The sequence below is a fragment of the Lissotriton helveticus genome, chromosome 12 (genome assembly GCF_964261635.1).
Source record: "Lissotriton helveticus chromosome 12, aLisHel1.1, whole genome shotgun sequence".
NCBI lineage: Eukaryota > Metazoa > Chordata > Amphibia > Caudata > Salamandridae > Lissotriton > Lissotriton helveticus.
Genome location: NC_136073.1, coordinates 592,862,686 through 592,881,756, shown reverse-complemented (window position 1 = coordinate 592,881,756; position 19,071 = coordinate 592,862,686). Strand labels below are relative to the sequence as shown.

The 19,071-nt window shown below is 44.2% G+C and overlaps 1 protein-coding gene across 1 annotated transcript in view; it reads left to right on the top strand.

Moving 5' to 3' along the window:
* GPN2 (GPN-loop GTPase 2) overlaps positions 1 to 14,411 on the top strand; it is a 134,203-nt gene extending 119,792 nt beyond the window's left edge. The window contains exon 6 of the mRNA XM_078668655.1: positions 13,996 to 14,411. Coding sequence (XP_078524781.1) covers positions 13,996 to 14,068 — 73 coding nt within the window. The 3' untranslated portion in view covers positions 14,069 to 14,411. The remainder of the gene's footprint in view (positions 1 to 13,995) is intronic.
* The last annotated feature ends 4,660 nt before the right edge of the window (positions 14,412 to 19,071 follow it).

Here is a 19,071-nt window from a genome sequence, read left to right as displayed (position 1 = left end):
TTAATGTATGGAAATGATTTGGCTGTGCTGGCTTGTCATGATTTGCTACCCGGTTTTCAACGGTGGTGCTGTGGATTGAGTTAGGCTTCCTGGGTTACGCTGAGTGATGGGTTCTTCGTGAACTGACACATAGAAACTCTTCACTGCACACCAGTTATTGTGGAGTATTTTATTGGTTTGTAATATAAATGTTGCAAACATAACTGCTGCTTGCATTTTGCATCCCCCATTATTTATGTATTATTTACACAGAAGTAGGAGAACTATTATTTCCATGGAAGAAATGGCTCGTGATATAAAATGTTGTTTGACTGTTGCTGGAGGGCGAGAAATTCATATGGAAATGGACTGCATTATGATTAGAGAGTGGAGTGAAGAGTGATACATGATAGTACTGAGAGAAGCGTGATGCGGAGGGAAGAGATGTATTTGACCTATTGATGAAGAAGCTTGAAGGACATTATGAGACATGGATAAACGTGTTATAAGGGGAGGCATTGTGTGCAAGTGATAAAGAAGGAAACTATATAGCAGTTCTAATACATGTAACTTGATCGGACTAGCACAAGGGCTGCAAAGGGAATAATTGGTACGGTATATTTCTGTGTTGGGGATAAATAACTCACCGAACACTGATTTGATTGAAGCAATTGCACTGTCTGAAGGAGCGCTGCACTCTGCTCTTGTGTGCTGGAATCTGGAATGACAGTGTGACAGAAATGTGTGCTTTCTCTCAATGTAGGCAAACTAAGAAGACTACTAGAAGAGTGTTATAAGACTGCAAGAAAATGGGACCACATATTACTGTTGTGGCAATCCAGGGCATTTGTCAACCAGTCTCCTATGTTATGCCAGAAACTCTGTATTTTGGAAATGCAGGAAAAGAGCGCTTTATTCAAGGGTAAGGAGATAGCGAATGACTGGTAGTAGAATGCAAGCTGTAGGTCAACCAGCAGAGGAAATTAAAAGACTGGTGTTAAAAGTGATAATGTAGGGAGGGTGGATGAAAAATGGGAAATTGAGATACCAAAGTGTGATGGTGAGCTGGTTCTAGAGGAAAGCGGTGGAGACAGTAGCTGATCTGGTTGACCTTCTAATCAGCAGGGTAAGCAGTCATATAGGAAAATCTTTGGAACACCTTCGGGAGAGTTTAATGATCCAAACATCAACCCACATGGTAATTGTAAGCCTGTGATCAGTTTGGAAGTCGTAGTACATGCAGATAAATACTCGAATCGAGGATCATTGAGTGCGGGAAAAACTGCGATTCCCTACGAATTGGGCTTAGCACTGCAACATTATAGTGAGGAAACCTTTATCCTGGTCACAAGTTGATATGGTGAAGCAATTCATTAAACCTTTAAGGAAGGATTGGATCAGTTAAAACATTTTGACCACAAGATTGTGATGTAGCGGGGATATCTGCTGGTAATACACAAGTTGTCATGGACTGCACCTGTTGAGGAAACTATATGGTTGGAACTTGGAGGTGGTTGGTGAAAGAGTTATAAAGGCAATAACCCAGAATGGTTAGTTCCAGTGGTTGATGTGACCAAATGAAGGGTGGTGGTCTGTGTGTACTAGAGAGGCTTAAATCTGAATATATGAATAGTTATGCAGCTTCTGACAAAATAATTAAATCTTTAGTAGCCCAAGGTAGGCAAGCATTTTCATTGTAATAAACCTTTCCTCAGGCTATCCTCAAACTTCCACATCCTACACAACTAGTCACATTTGTCCCTTCAAAAGCGCCTGCCTCTAGGTTTTGCAGAGTGCTGGTTGAACAATCATTTACTACATATTTAATACCTCCAAGTATATAAACAATGCCATGTTTTTCTTCAGGATGATATTATTTTGTTTGGTTGAGTCTGTAGGACATGTCCATGCGATATGTGAAGAACCATTCAAATTGTAGGGTATATGGTTCACTGGAAAGGAGAAATGTGAATGAGGGCACAACATCTTATTAGGGCAATATGATCTCAAATGATAAAGTTAAACCAACAATTGATTTAATTGAACCTATAAGTGGTGCTCCCTAGTTGTTAGACAGTAACCTATTCCCATCATTCTTAGGTTTGGCATGGTATTATTCAAAATGTATGACTCACTGCTAGCAAAGCAGAACCATTGATGGTTATGATGTCGAAGACGTTCAGTAGTCAGCTGAGTGTAAAGTGGCATTTGGAAAAAAATAAGGGGGATACTATCTGGGTAACAGGATGGTTTCCTGCAAAGAGACACATGAATTTGACAACGGATGAGAGTAGGAAAAAGGTGACGGGGTTTCTGGCACAAAAGGTGGGAAGGAGTAAGTGCTACCCTTTGCCTAAATGGCATTGAAAGAACAGAATGTAATTAATCAGTTGTGGAGAGAGAGTCATTACCCTGTTGCTGGTTAACAGAGTGTTTAACATTGTTTTTTGTTTGAAATTGCTGGATCACAACTAGATTGTACACCATTGGTGAATTATTTTTTTATAAGAGTTCAAAAGGAACACCACCAAGTGGATATGAAGGTGGATGGTAGACGTTACGGAGTACATTTTCCATGTAGAATGTTTACCTAGTTTGAAAAAAGAAAGGGAGAATAGTAAATCCAAGGATACCCTTGCATCTGAGGAAGGCAAGAGGAGGAGAATCTGTGTTGAGAGCCCAAAAGTAAACAAGAGAAAAGATTAGAAAAGGGGACATAGGGAAGACAAAAATGTTGAAGGGTGCATAACTGAAGGTTGAGCAGTGGTGGCCGTCAAGACCAGCTTTGTTCAATGGGAAGAATGAGTTTTGGTTTGTAACAGAATAATACATTTGAAAGTTGATGAGCAGGGCGTCTAATTTAGTTCTTCTGTAGGGACAGCACCATAGAATTGTGAGGGTGGCTCATGAAGGACAACTTGAATGTGGTATTGCAGAAGAATGTCAAACACAAGAATGAATGCCCATGCTGTGGCGAAGGTTAGGACCTCTATGTAATGTATGGTTAGGGATGTAGAATGGTATGTAAACCACCATTGTATTGAAATTGCCTGGGGATGACATTGCTCATGATAGTGTGGGTCATTTGCCGCATTGGCTTTTTGTTATTGTTTAGTATGCTATGTGAACATTCATTATTTAGCGGAACATTCATTTTTTGCTTCATGGCAATGAAAGAGTCTTCACTGATTGCTGATGACTGGCGTGCTCAAGTTAGATTAAGATTTTTATGGATTGAAAAGAGGGGCTTTAAGCAATTATCTATATTTGGTCAATATGGGCTGACTACACAAGCTTGGTAGGAGGGAGTAAAACACCTTAGCAGGAGCGATGGAGAAGATCAACCTCCTATTGTCTAGGTTCAAGAATTGGGTATAACTGAAAGGCTCTGATGCGCTGGTGCAGGCATCTGTTTGGTGTATGTCAGTTTAATTTGTCAGCCTTAAAGTCTGATGTGCCCTGGTAAACAGCCAAATGTACAATGGCCGTGGGTTTATAGAGAATTTGATTGTGGACAGGAAGTCATTTTAGTTGTTGCAAAGTGGCAGAGTAATGATCAAACCTATTAATGCCGGTTACCTGGCTGCTGGCTGTCTTTTTGTGTGAGCTGAAGTTGGGCAGTAAGAGTGGTTGGTGCAGATGGATCAATGGAGTTCCTGTAATCTGATTGTGACTGAAATAATGCATTAATCACAGGAATGTGAAAATTCAATCCATAAATGGAAAGATGGTGCATACAGAATTTAGGGCTAGATGTATGCCCGTTTTAGCGGTTGCATATTGGAAAATGGCCCGTTTGCGACCACTAAAAAGTGTTGTAGCATGTACCAAACCTATTTTACGAGCCGCTATTAGGAAGGGGCATGCCAAGGGCGTCCCTTCCTAATAGCGAGTCGTAGAGGGATGTAAGATTGTTTGGCAACCTCAGAAGCGGTTGCAAAACAGTTGGAATTAACACTAATTTCAAATTGGTGGTAAGCCAGTCGCAAATGGGAAGGGGTCCCCAGCGACCCCTACCCCTTTGTGATTGGCAGCAAAAAAAAAATGTAATAGCAGACAGTGGTCCCACGTACCACTGCCTGCTCCTCAAAAATGAAACCGAAACATTTCATTTTCATTTTCTAAATCCATCCCATTTTCCCTTAAGAAAAACAAGCTGCATTTCGGGGAAACAAAACTGCTTTATTAAAAAAGCAATCTGAAAGAGACTATTAGTTATAGATTCCTTACCTTAGAATTTACTCCCAGGCGTCAGACTGGATCCGGAGAAATATTTTCATAGTAGTACCCCTGCGCGCCGATAGGTGGCGTCGTCGACTCCCCGTTCGCTGTTGCGGTATCTACTTAGACGCCGCCCTCACACGCTGACGTCAGTTCTTTCTTTTTCCATGCCAGCACAGCGCGGATCCAAAAAGAGCAGTACCTCGAGGCACTTTTTGACCTCTGTTTTTGTGACTTTTGTCGCCCCCTTTTTTGAGTCGATCGACTCCTGGTGCACTGAGGGATGTCACGTCGGACCGGCTTCAAGGCTTGTGAATCCTGTCACAAACTGATGTCGGTCACGGACCCACACCTCGTGTGCCTTTGGTGCCTGGAGCACGACCTGAAGTCGAGCTCCGACGGCCAGGCCATGAATCCGAAGTCTTTGCGGGAGTGGTCCCGAAAGCTTCTTGAGGCCTGGCAGTCTGCTCTATGCCGTTCGAGGTACTGGTCGAGAGGGAGGCCGAGGGACTGGTCGCGGAGCCACCACCACCACTCTTCATCGAAGTCTTTGGGTAAGTCAAAGCACAAGAAAAAGGCGAAGAAGCATTGTCGCTCTTCACGTTCTCCCCGTCCGTCGGCTGACGAGACCCGCCAGGGAGTCGTCTGGCTCCACCCGCAGAGCCTATTGGGTCGACTCCGGCCTTCCCTCCCTTTCCGGGACCCGGAGCGTCCCCTGCCCAGCTCCGAAGCTTTTACGAAGCGTTACATTCTATCTTCACACAGCCCGACTCCGCCGGCTCCCCCTCGGCCCCGCAGACTCGGCTGGGGGCTCTAGGCCTTCGATGTCGGCGGCTTCAGCTCTGGCGCCGCAGGGGCCCCAAGGATCCAGGCCTGGATCCGGATCGGCGCCGAATCCAGTGACAACACCCCGCCACCTCCGATGCCGGTTGTGTCCCCAGCCGGCATCAACCCCGGCCTCCCCCTCGATGAGAACACGGTGCCGGACCGATGTCACCCGACGTCGGGACCGGCGCCAACCGGTACTTTTATACCCCTGTTCTCTCCTGATCTTTCCTACTGCCCTGAGTGGCTCACAGGAGAAAGTGAGGAGGACTGGGAGAGGTCTGTGGACCCTCTTGCAGACCAGTTGGTGTAACCGGACTGGAGAGAGGAGTTGAGTGAGGCCAGTGGTCTGGACACCTCCCCAGACCTGTCTCTCTCTACTGTGGCTACTGAGGAGGGTGCATCTTACGAAGTGGTTTTGCGTAGGGCAGCCGAGGCCCTAAACCTCAAGCTTCCTCCGGTGGCTGTCAGGACTAACCTCCTGACAGAGGTGCTACAACCGGTAGTGGCCTCCTCAGAGACCCTGCTGCCGTTCAATGAGACCCTTATGGTCATCCTTTTGGGCACTTGGTCCAAGCCCAACACAGGGGCTCCTGCGGACAGGATTATTGCCCGACGCCACCGTCCGGCCCCGGGGGACTCCATTTTCCTCTCTTCCCATCCTACCCCTGAGAGCTTGGTAGTCCAAGCCTCCACATCCAAAGGTGTGTTCCCTAACTCACCACCTGATAGGGAATTCAAGAAGCTGGACCACCTTGGGAAGATGGTTTCTTCCTCCATTTTGGGTCTGCTGTCGGTGAATACAGCATGCCTATTGGGCTGTTACTCCCACTCGGTGTGGGACACGGTTGCGCAGGTGCTGCTGATTTCGAGGTTCCTGGTTGAGGTCCACTGTTTTTTCCGGAAATGTTCTCGCAACGCTTTTGGACATGCTCTTTGATGGCCGTCTCTTGTTTGGCGACAAGGCAGACAGCGTGCTTGAGCTCTTTGAGGATTCCAGGGCTACGGCCAGATCCTTGGGCCTCGTTTCCACCTCCAGCCCGGCGCAGTCTGCTTTTCGCCCCTTTTGTGGCTACAGAAGGGGTGCCCCGCCACATTCCGCCTAGAGCTACAGGCTTGTGCAAGCTGTCCAACCTCTGCACAGCCGAGGACGTGGATCCCACCGTCGTGGGTTGAGGGGCCAGCGGACGGGCCAGTTCACCAGCACCCCCCTGCAGCAGCCTCCAAACCCTCCTAGTCTGACCTTTCAGGTCCAGCATTTGCCAGTGGGCAGCAGTATTCGCCATCACCTCCCCCACTGGCTCAACATCACGTCGGACAGGTTGTTTTTGCGGAGTCTTGAAGGGGAGGGGCTACTCCCTCCCCTTCAAGACTACCCCTCTATCCATGCCACCTTCATTTTATCACATGTAGCATGTTGGAATATCACCTGGCCCTTCTCCAACAGGAAGTTGCGGCTCTCTTGTGCAAGAGAGCCATTGAGCACGTCCCTGTGCCAGAAGTAGGTCGTGGTTGCTATTCACACTGCTTTCTGGTACCCAAGAAGTACAAGGGCCTGCGTCCTATCTTGGACCTCAGGGACGTCAACTGCTTCCTCCGGAAGGAGAAGTTCAAGATGTTGACTTTGACTCGGGTACTGTCTCCCATCGACCCTGGAGACTGGATGGTAGCGTTGGATTTGCAGGATGCCTATTTCCACAACCCTGTCCTGCCGGCCCACAGGCATTACCTACGGTTCACGGTAGGCCACAAGCATTTTCAGTTCACCATGCTTCCCTTTGGCCTTACCAGCACCCCTCGGTGTTCACGAAAGTGATGGCGGTGGTCGCAGCTCATCTGTGCAGATCAGGGGTTCCAGTCTTTCCCTATCTCAATGACTGGCTGTTGAAGGCAGGCTCGCCCCAGGCTGTCGTCTCCCACCTCCAGACTACAGCAGACCTCCTGCATTCGCTAGGGTTCTCTATCAACGTGCCAAAGTCACACAGCAGTCCCTCTCATTAGCTCCTCTTCATCAGAGCGGTTCTAGACACAGTGCAGTTTTGGGCCTATCCTCCCGAGCAGCGAATCGTGGGTTATTCAGGCTTTGATTCCGATCTTTCAGCCTCTATTCCGGGTTTACGGTCAGAATGACCCTGAGGCTGCTGGGCCTCATGGCCTCCTGCATCCTGTTGGTAGATCATGCCAGGGGGTATATGAGGGCTCTGCAGTGGGAACTGAAGTTCCAGTGGGCACAGCATCAGGGGAATCTTTCCGATTGCGTCCAGATATTGGAGGGTACTGCACATCAACTGCAATGGTGGGTAAAGAACCAGGAGTGGGTCAACGTCAGATCCCTCTCCCTTCCCCAACCGGAGTTCACAGTGGTGACAGTTGCATTACTTCTGGTATGGGGCAGCCACATGGGGAGGCAGAGATCAGAGGCCTCTGGTCTCCGGCGGAGTCTGGGCTCCACATCAACCTTCTGGAGCTCCAGGCGATTTGTCTTGCACTGACGGGCATTCCTTCCCTCTGTCCGGGGAAGAGTAGTGCAGGTGTTCATGGACAATGCCATGTGGTACTGCAACAAACAGGGCGGGGTGGGGTCGTGGACCATATGTCAAGAGGCCCTTCGCCTCTGGACATGGCTGGAACATCAGGGCATATCCCTGATGGTTCAACACCTGTCAGATTCACTGAACGCCAGGGCGGACAAACTCAGCCACAGGTGCATGATGGATCACGAATGGTGTCTTCACTCTGAGGTGGTGCAAGGTCTCTTTCAGCAGTAGGGAGAGCCTTGGTTAGATCTCTTCGCCACTGAAGAGAACGCTCAGTGTCAGCAGGTCTGCGTGTTGGAATTTCCAAGGCGGCACTCGCTCGGCGACGCTTTTCGGCGCGAGTGGAGTTCTATACGCCTTTCCGCCTATACCACTTCTTCCCAGAGTGCTGAAGAAAATCAAGAGCGTCCGGGCCCCAGGTAATTTTTGTTGCTCCGGATTGGGCTCGAAGAGTCTGGTATCCTGAGCTGTTACATCTGGCCATCGATTCTTCGATCTGAATGCCTCTTCGGGAGGATCTCCTGTCGCAGCAGCAGGGGATGGTCCTCCACCCGAACATGTCCAGCTTCCACCTCCTTGTGTGAAGATTGAGCGGCGACAGCTGACTGCTTTTGACCTTCCTCCCGAAGTCTGTAATGTTATCTTGGCAGCCAGGCGTCCCTCCGTTAAGACGGTATACGCCTGTAGATGGAACAAATGTGTGGCATGGTGCACAGCAAAGACTGTGGATCACCTCTCTGCCCCTCTTTCTGAAGTTCTTTTGTTCCTCCTTTCTTTGGCCCAGCAGGGTTCTGCTCTGGGCACACTTAAGGGCTATCTTTCAGCCATCTCAGCCTTTCTTCGGCTGCCTGATCAGCCTTCTCTTTTCAAGTCCCCCATTGTAAATAGATTCCTTAAGGGCATTACTCACCTCTTTCCTCCTATTCCTTTCGTGATACCTCAGTGGGACTTGAACTTAGTTCTGACATATCTTATGTGCACTCCCTTCGAGCCACTACATAACTGTCCTCTCAGACTTTTAACTATAAAGACTGCTTTCCTAGTGGCCATCACCTCTACTCACAGGGTGAGTGAGCTTCAGGCCCCGTCCTCTAAGCCTCCTTTTCTTGCTGTTCATCCGGACAAGTTTGTCCTCAGAACCAGACCTTCCTTTCTTCCCAAAGTGGTTACTTATTTCCACATTGGTCAAACCATCACTTTGCCCACCTTCTTTCTGCATCCTTCAAAAAAGGAAGAGAGGCTCCACCGTCTGGATCCAAAACGTGCGCTGTCTTTCTATCTGGATGGCACAAAACAATTCCGGGTGGATCACCAACTCTTTGTTGGCTATGTGGGTGCCAAAAAAGGTCAGCAGTGCAAAAACGGACCATCTCTCAGTGGGTCGTTCTTTGGATTAAAATGTGTTACTCTTTGGCAAAGAAGGAACCTCCAGTAGGATTGCGCGACAATTCCACCAGGGTGACGGCAGCGACTACTGCTCTGGGACATGAACTTCCCCTTCATGATATCTGCCAGGCAGCCACGTGGGCATCTCTGCACACGTTCACCAAACACTACTGCCTGGACTCTCAAGTCCGTAGAGATGGCTTCTTTGGCCGTTTTGTTCTCCAGGACTTCCTGGTGTGAACTTGGTTCGCAGACCCACCTCCGGGGTTGGTATTGCTGGGGTATCTATTCTAAGGTAAGGAATCTATAACTAATAGTCTCTTTCAGATGAACAAGTTACTTACCTTCGGTAACAATATATCTGTAAGAGACATATATTAGTTATAGATTCCTTCCCTCCCCACCCATCCTCTTCATTCTACTAACTGACTTCTAGGGTTAAGGACTTCCTTTCGGGGCCCTAGTTTTGTGCTCCAGTGGTCAGTGTCTTGCATGGTTCTCCACTTCTGGCATGGAATGTCATGTAAAGAACTGACGTCCGCGCGCGAGGGCAGCGTCTAAGTAGATACCGTAACGTCATCCCGGCGACCACGATGACCGGTGCTATCTATTAACGCGCAGGGGTACTGCTGCAAAAACAATTCTCCAGATCTAGTCTGACGCCTGGGGGGAATTCTAAGGTAAGGAATCTATAACTAATATGTCTCTTACAGATATATTGTTACCGAAGGTAAGTAACTTGTTCGCCGCAGACATGGTGGTCTGCTGACCCCAGCAGGCCACCATCCCTGTGAGTGCCGGCATTCCCAGAGGGTCGTAAAATACCTGTCACATGAATATTAATGAGGTAGGTCCTTTGCAACCTATTTGGGAATCGCAAAAAGTGTCTCAGACACTGTTCTACATCAGGGTTTGCTACTCACAAAAAATGCAAATTGTGAGTCACAAACACTGAGAATCGTACATCTGGCCCTTTACTCCTATCTTCATGTCTGATGTAGTAGGTGAGCAAGATGGCACATGTTTATATTAAAAATAGACAGGGCCTGCTTGACGAAGGTAAATGTACACTTTTGTGTAAGTTTATGTGTGTTTTGGAATTCACAAACTCCGATTAGTAAGTTTACTCTGTAGTCAGGGCAGAGAACCCCGCAGTGAAGATACAACATGCCTATCTTTTTATGTGCAGAGTTCTCCACCCTCACTGCGGAGCCTCCGCAGCTGTAAACTTACGATTAGATCGGAGTTTGGGAATGCCACAACATTTTTAAATGTAGGCCGATATATTCGGGGGGGGTCTGCTTAATGCTAACTATCCCTAAACCCTAAAAACCCCTGCCACCCCTTACAGCTACCCATTATTGAACCCTCAAAAACCTTTAATACCACTTACTACAACCCTTAGAGCACTGTAAACATTTACTACCCCTTAGTGCTACCCATCCCTGAACCTTGCAAAACCCTTGCTACCACTTAACACTAGCTTCCCTGAAACCTAAAAAACCCTTACTGCCCTAAATGCTGCCCATCCCTGAACACTAAAAGTCGCTTATTACAACTTACCGCTACTTTTGCCTAATTCTTCAAAACGACTTGCTACCTATTAATGCTATCCTTCTATGAACCCTAAAACCCCCCTCCTGTCCTTTAACGCCACCCTTCCGCGAACCCTGCAAATCTTTTACAACCCCATAACAATACTTTTCCCTGAATCCTAAAACCCCCTAACTATTTTTAATGCAAACTTTCCTTAAATCTTAAAATTCCTATACTACCCTTTAATGTTGCCCATCCCAGAATGATAAAAACACTTACTACTCCTTAATGCCAGCCTTCCCAGAATCCCAAAAAACCCTTACTACCCCTTAAAACTACCCTTCCTTGAACCAGAAAATCTTACTATTCTTTAACGCTACACATCCCTTAACCATAGAGACCCTTATTACTTCTTAACAATACAATACAATACAATACACTACACTACACTGACCATTAAAATCCCTTATTACCACTTTTTGCTACTCATCCCTGTACCCTAAAAACCCTTACTACACCTTAATGCTACCATTCCTTGACCCTACAGACTCCTTACTATCTCTTAATTCTACACTTCCCCGAATCTTAAAATCCTTTAGCACCACTTAACGCTGCCCTTTCCTCTTAAACCCCATTGCCGTCCCTTAATGGTACCCTTCCTTGAACTCTTAGAATGTCTTCCCCTTAAATGTAACCCCTCCCTAAACACCTCGTAATGCTACCCTTCCCTAAACCCACACACCCCTTGCAATAGCCTAGTGCTAACCATCCCTGAGCCCCTACAACAGCTCACTACCCCATAACGCAACTCTTCCACGAACCCTAAAAAGCTCTTACTACCCTTTAATACTACCCTTCTGTGAACCCTAAAAACTCCTTATTGCCCCTTCATGCTACCCTACCCTGAACACACTTTAGTCCCTATTAAAGCTACCCTTTCCTGAAGCCCAATATCTCCTTACTCACTCTAGGACTCAGCCTGCTGAAAGCAGGGGAGAGCCTAAGGGTGACATACTGGGAAGAAATGGGAATGACATTACTGATTCCTCCTGTAATTCCTTATTTTTAGGGTGACCCTCAGGGTCCCACTTGTGACCCCTGTTATTTCTATTGCCATCTCCTTCACCACATTATCAATGACACTTGGCTCAGGAACTCTGGGGAAGATCATCAGGGAAGTTGTTATAGGCCCCTTAGTCTTGTCAAGCAGCACGGAAAAGCTTAGCTCTTTAAAGTTAGAAGAACATTGCTTGGGCATTTGTGGAAGAACTTTGAGGACTACAATCTGCTGCTTATGTACAGTGGAGCTGCACTTCGTTGCCGTTTTGGAAGAAATGAGCTCCGCCCCAGTAATGAAGTCTTTAACATGATATTGAATATTTTGCTGTTCTACTACAATTCAGTAATACCGCTACCATAACCAGTTATAATAACATTACCATAAATTTAGAGATTAATGCACAAGCATTGTTTTCGTCTCTTTTTCGGCAATTATTGGTGTTAAATTGGCACCAGCTTTTTTGCCTGTGCTTTGGTACTAATAGGCACAGAATGCAGTACTTTTCTCCTAATGCACAAATAGCGTACATGCACTGAAAACCATTTTCTGCAGATGTCACTGTTTTTTTTCACGTGTTCTAAATGACCCCTCAAAAAAGTATGCCAATGAATATCAAAATATACCACATATTAGTGTGTGACTCTTAGAAATGTGGACTATTTAGGTAAGGTAAACTTCCCTTTTGCTGTCTAGTTGACAACATAGCTACTTGGATGACATATATTTGGCAGTACTTTAAAATATGAATAGAGTGGGCTTTTGCTAGGCTAGACTCAGATATCTGTTACTCTAGCGCCTCATGCTATCAGCTGCTGATGTATTAGTCTGCTTTCCAGGGGTCGTATTACTAAAAGGGCAGATTTTTCCCTGTTTTCTCCATGGCTCACCTTTAAACAGTTACTCCAGCTGCAAACAGGGAAGATGCACTCTATTATGATGAATGCACTACTCTCAGGACAACCACAAACTTGTGCTGCCATGGGGAAGCTCAATCATGTAAAATACGGAGCAGCTGTTTAAAAGCAAGAGAGTTTCAACCGCTTGCAGGCGTGTGCAGTGAATACTGCACCATTGTGCTAGGGGATTCCTGGGAGGTCCATGGGACCCCCTTTCAGCCCATGACACCTTTTTGTGGACATGTTTGCCTGTATACCCACCTCAGTAATACAGTGCGGGCGCAGAGACAAAGCGATTCCCTCATTTGCTAGGGGCCTCGCCCCAGTGCAAATGAGGGGGTGGCCTATGAGCTAGCGCTGTCCTTATTGCACAAGCATCTCGTGCCCCTTCTGTAATACCAAAGTGCCCTGTCTTTATGTAATACAGCCCCAGGATGTCCTTCCATCAAAATGCACATGGGATTATTGTAAATCTGAAAAATAAACTCAACTATGTTGTTTGTCACATTCCATACTATCCTACATGCATTCTACACAGAAAGCGAAATATATATATTTTTTTAACTACATTTCCCCACCCGTGGCAAAGCCAATAGGGCAGGCTTTAGGGGTAAACAACTTCTGTGTATACAGTGCATGCAAATAGCATTTGTGAATGCCTGTGTTTACATTTGTTGGTAATTTATATACAGACCTATCAGCTTTGCCAATACTTGTTATGAATAGCATCCCAAAGTATATATATAGGTTGTAATAGTTGAAGGTTTTGTAGCTTAGTGGGGGACGCGTTACAAGGTACTCGGTCTCTTAAGGCTGGTTTAGGTAGGAATTTGGTCAAGATGGTACTTCAGATTGTTACAATTTTGTTTTGGAAAAAGCTGGTCAATATTTTACAAAGTAATAGGATTAAAGTTGTTGTAATACTATGTGGAGTTTTAAGCTCTTCATTGAATTTTTTAGACAGTGCTTAATTTGAGCCAGTGGTTTCCGGCGCTCAGCAGAAGCACTTAATTGCTAACACCAGCACTTGTGACAGTCTGCCACATGGCGGCACTGTTTGTTTTATTTAGAGATAAGCATAACAACAGTTGTTTATTAATTCAATGTACATTAAAAATAACTAATACCTCTCACCCTAGCCATTCTTATATCTTTGGGGCCCTGGAATAGTCTGAATTGTCACACCTTTAGGAGTATTATGGTTGGTAGGTGTGATTCTACGGTCATTGGTAGCACTGTTGGGGGCAATGGGTTGTGCATGCTGCAGGAACCTCTTGACGAGGGCCCTGGCACTTACTTTTATATTTTATAAATTAAGCACTGGTTTGAGGCATTAGAATGACGTTGGGAAAACAAAATTGACAACTTAATTTCATTTTTATATCCTTTAGCATTCATAGCTAAAAGACTCTTCAGGTTCTGAGTGTATGATCCTCTCCATTTCCTTCGTAATTGGCGTATTTCAAGTTTTTGGTGGCCACCACTTCTGAGTTAACACACTCTGGGGTTCCAGACTCTGGCTATCTGATTCTTTCCTTAACCCTATCTTCCCCAGCACCCTTGGCATTCAGGATAAGTATGTGGAGCCTGAGAGTCGGACGGTGGAGGAAGAGGCGATGGAGTTGTGATTTCCGTCACCCAGTGTAACCACCCTGCCAGGAAGCCTAGAGGCAGGACGTGATTTCCGGTCACTTCGGGACCTGGAGCATGGATTCCATCATGAAGTAATAAGATGAAACCTCTTTAGAAAAAAATGGCACTAAGACTCCATGCTCTCGTCTCTGTAGACCTCCGGTGCCGGCATTAAACAAGAAGTGAAGGGAGAGGTTTGGATGAGGGCTTTTCAGTGACTGATGAAAAAACTCGGAGGACCCTTCCCTTGAAAATGGAAGATACTGCCTGCTGTTTTACCGTTTTGTTTAGATATTTCTTTTCATATTTAAAGCTTTAATAATAAAAAGTTCAAATCTATTTTGTTTCTGTTTTATAATGGATTTTGTTTTATGCCCATTACCTGACACTCTTTTAGATACTTACAAATCCTTTTACCCCATTCCCTAAAGGTGCTCTCCTCTGATGGAAGGAAATAACTGTAACGTTTCATTTCCTTTTCCAAGAGTCCAAGATAAATGATTAACTTAAAACACTTGGAAAACGTAATCAAATACCCAAGGATTAATTCACCTCATTGTCTTTCAAAGTACTTTTTTCCTGAATGAGGCGTTTGTAGTGAGCATTTATGTGTTTTAGATAGAAGCTGCTAAGTTCTATTCCTGTCTACCTCGAGTAATGACGTTTATATGGATGTGCACTCCATATCATGTCGTCCTAATAGATGTCCGTTTCGATGACCCCGCATTCTCGTTCTTGCTACACATCTCTGTGTACATCACATAAGGATTGAGTTGAGAGAAGTTCTGTTTTCAATACCCTGGTTTCATTTACTGTTTTGTCTGCTATAATCCATTTCTGGCATGCCACCGGTCGTGTGTTCAGAAAGCTCATATTTGCTTGTCAGATAAACTGTCTCGAACTTGATGTCAGTCATGGTTGAAGGTTGAGAGACTGGAAAGTGGTAAAAAGGAGCAGGCTTTTGAATCTGAAGTGTACTCCTCTTAGCATTGAAAACTGCTGGGTAAAGGAATATGAGGAAGTGCTGATAGGAAAAGTACACCATTACTCGGGACTCCCAGCTATGTCGGGGAAAGACCAACAACAGAGGGCCCACTGATTGAAACAGTAAAACAACCACATAAACAAGAAGAGCATATAGTAGTGGTGACCATTGAGCAAATCCATGGAGGAGGCGCACCACCCATTGCGGACCACCTTTTGAATGTGACTGGACATAGATGCCCGGTGAGGTAGATACTGAGGGCCTGATTACGACTTTGGCGCAATTGCACCGGCTCTCTGTCGGCATGGCTGCGCCAAAGCAGCTCAAGGACCACCTACCTGATTAAGAGTTCAACTTGTGCACGCGGGTGGTCTTTTTGCGGTTCCCATGGCTGTGCCAGAAAAACAGGCACTGCAATGGAAACAGCAAAAATGTACCTGCAGGGCATAGACTGTGACGTCCATGCTGTGCTTGAACTTTGAGTGCAAGAAGACGGGTGGCACATGTTGTGCCCCTCTGAATGCATCCCCATGGTGGGGGGAGCATGGAGGCCCTGTAGGACCCCCTTTGTTTCCCCACAACCAGCCTTTTCATGGCGGACTCACGCCCATGAAAAGGCTGGCGTGGGGAAACTCGTAATATGCTGGGCGGGACTGCGCCAGTCCCGCTCAGCATGTTACATTGGGCCTCTGCTGTGCCACTACCAGGGATTGGCGGTTCCTTGGCACAGCCGGCAGTCCACATCCGTAACAACTCAGTCATAATTCGGCAGACCGCTACTGGTGCGCTACCGTGACCGCCACACTCGTAATCAGGCCCTGAGTTCCTTCCTGCTGTGACCCAAGGGACAGGTGCCGTCCATGGGCAAGTTCTGGCTATTTGCTGGTTTGGATAAAATGTGGCAGAGAGGCAACAGAGATTAGAGGATTTTTCCTTACGGTTAAGCCAGTAAATATAGTGACAGGAGAAAGAACATTGAGCACAACTGCGCATGTGAGAGAGAGAAGTACAGATTCACAAAGGTAGCTATTTTTTAAAATCTCTTTTCTTCTCCAAAATGAGGAAACTATAACCTGTGTAATCCTTCCTCTAGCGGAGCATCTATTTTCATCTCTCAAGAAAGTAGTGTTAAAGAGCATACTGAAGTAAATAAGAGAACATAGGAATTTCATAACGAGTTTACTATTTTTACTATTTTTGAAAGCCAGTGAAATTATGCTTAAATTACTTTACAACACTGATAACTGGCTTCCACTTACTTTATTTGTTTGCAGGTGATGCCAACGGATCACTGACATAATATCGAACGACATAATATCGACTAGCAAAAATATTGGTGACAAAATATCGACAGACAGAATATCGAGTTTGTATCTACAAACAGGTAAGTACAAAAATATTGAGTAAAAAATATAGTTTACAAAAATATAGTTTATAAAAATATCGACTTTATTAAAAACAATGTTACATTGATATTAAAAATTAATAACTAAAATATACTTAGACATACTTAAATAACCTTATAATAATTAATACAAGTTATAAAAAAATGTATAATCATATTTGTTAAAACATATATATATATATATATAGTAACATAATATAATTAAATAATATCCAATATTATTACCGTACGATAGCAGAAGTGTCAAAATTACTATTCCCACTCCAGTGAGTGCAACAGTAGGGAAAGCGTTGGATAGCGTAGGGGTAAAAATTACTATTCCCACTCCAGTGAGTGCAACAGTAGGGAAAGCGTTGGATAGCGTAGGGGTAAAAATTACTATTCCCACTCCAGTGGGTGCAACAGTAGGGAAAGCGTTGGATAGCGTAGGGGTAAAAATTACTATTCCAACTCCGAAGAGTGCAACAGTAGGGAAAGCGTTGGATAGCGTAGGGGTAAAAATGACTATTCCCACTCCCAAGAGTGCAACAGTAGGGAAAGCGTTGGATAGCGTAGGGGTAAAAATTACTATTCCCACTCCAGTGAGTGCAACAGTAGGGAAAGCGTTTGATAGCGTAGGGGTAAAAATTACTATTCCCACTCCAGTGAGTGCAACAGTAGGGAAAGCGTTGGATAGCGTAGGGGTAAACATTACTATTCCCACTCCAGTGGGTGCAACAGTAGGAAAAGCGTTGGATAGCGTAGGGGTAAAAATGACTATTCCCACTCCAGTGGATGCAACAGTAGGGAAAGCGTTGGATAGCGTAGGGGTACAAATTACTATTCCCACTCCAGTGAGTGCAACAGTAGGGAAAGCGTTGGATAGCGTAGGGGTGAAAATTACTATTCCCACCCAGTGAGTGCAACAGTAGGGAAAGCGTTGGATAGCGTAGGGGTAAAAATTACTATTCCCACTCCAGTGAGTGCAACAGTAGGGAAAGCGTTGGATAGCGTAGGGGTAAAAATTACTATTCCCACTCCAGTGAGTGCAACAGTAGGGAAAGCGTTGGATAGCGTAGGGGTAAAAATGACTATTCCCACTCCAGTGGGTGCAACAGTAGGGAAAGCGTTGGATAGCGTAGGGGTAAAAATTACTATTCCAACTCCAAAGAGTGCAACAGTAGGGAAAGCGTTGGATAGCGTAGGGGTAAAAATGACTATTCCCACTCCCAAGAGTGCAACAGTAGGGAAAGCGTTGGATAGCGTAGGGGTAAAAATTACTATTCCCACTCCAGTGAGTGCAACAGTAGGGAAGGCGTTTGATAGCGTAGGGGTAAAAATTACTATTCCCACTCCAGTGAGTGCAACAGTAGGGAAAGCGTTGGATAGCGTAGGGGTAAAAATTACTATTCCCACTCCAGTGGGTGCAACAGTAGGAAAAGCGTTGGATAGCATAGGGGTAAAAATTACTATTCCCACTCCAGTGGATGCAACAGTAGGGAAAGCGTTGGATAGCGTAGGGGTACAAATTACTATTCCAACTCCAAAGAGTGCAACAGTAGGGAAAGCATTGGATAGCGTAGGAGTAAAAATTACTATTCTAACTCCAAAGAGTGCAACAGTAGGGAAAGCGTTGGATAGCGTAGGGGTTAAAATTACTATTCCCACTCCAAAGAGTGCAATAGTAGGGAAAGCATTGGATAGCGTAGGGGTTAAAATTACTATTCCCACTCCAGAGAGTGCAACAGTAGGGAAAGTGAATACTTCATATATTATTTAAAAAAATATAAATTAATATCTATAAAAAATTAATTAAAAATAATGGCCAATTTAATATAATATAATAATTAATCAATTAAAATTACAAATTAAAATTAATTATTACAATTAGTTACCTATTAATACAAATTAATTACAAACTAACAATTAATTAATTAACAATTTAAAATTAATTAACAATTAATTCAAATTAAATACAATTAAATAAATTGAATTATTTAATTATAAATAAATTACTTCCCACCCTATTCCCCTATAAACCCACAACCCGCTACAGAAAATGAATTAGTAAAATTAACATAATTAGCAATTAATCAATTAAATATAATTAATTGGCAATTAAAATTTAATTAATTACCCATAAAAAAATAATTAATTAATTCTCAATAAATACCAATAAATAACTTTACATATTTAATTAATTATAAATAAATTACTTCCCACCCAACTCCCCTATAAACCCACAACCCACTACAGAAAATAAATTAGTAAAATTAACATAGTTAGCAATTAATCAATTAATTAAAATTAATTGCCAATTAAAATTTATTTAATTACCAAATATAAATTAATTAACAATTAATTAAAAATGATTACCAATAATTAAATTTACATATTTAATTAATTATAATTAAATTACTTCCCACCCTATTCCCCTATAAACCCACAACCCGCTACGGAATTAAATTACGCAAAAATTAATAAAACAAAATTCATTCATTAAAATAAATTATAACATAAATACACACTTTTCACACATATAATAACATAAAAAACACTATAAAAAATTCGATATTATTAAAAATTCGATAATTTTAATAAACTACATTATATACTTCGATATTTTAACT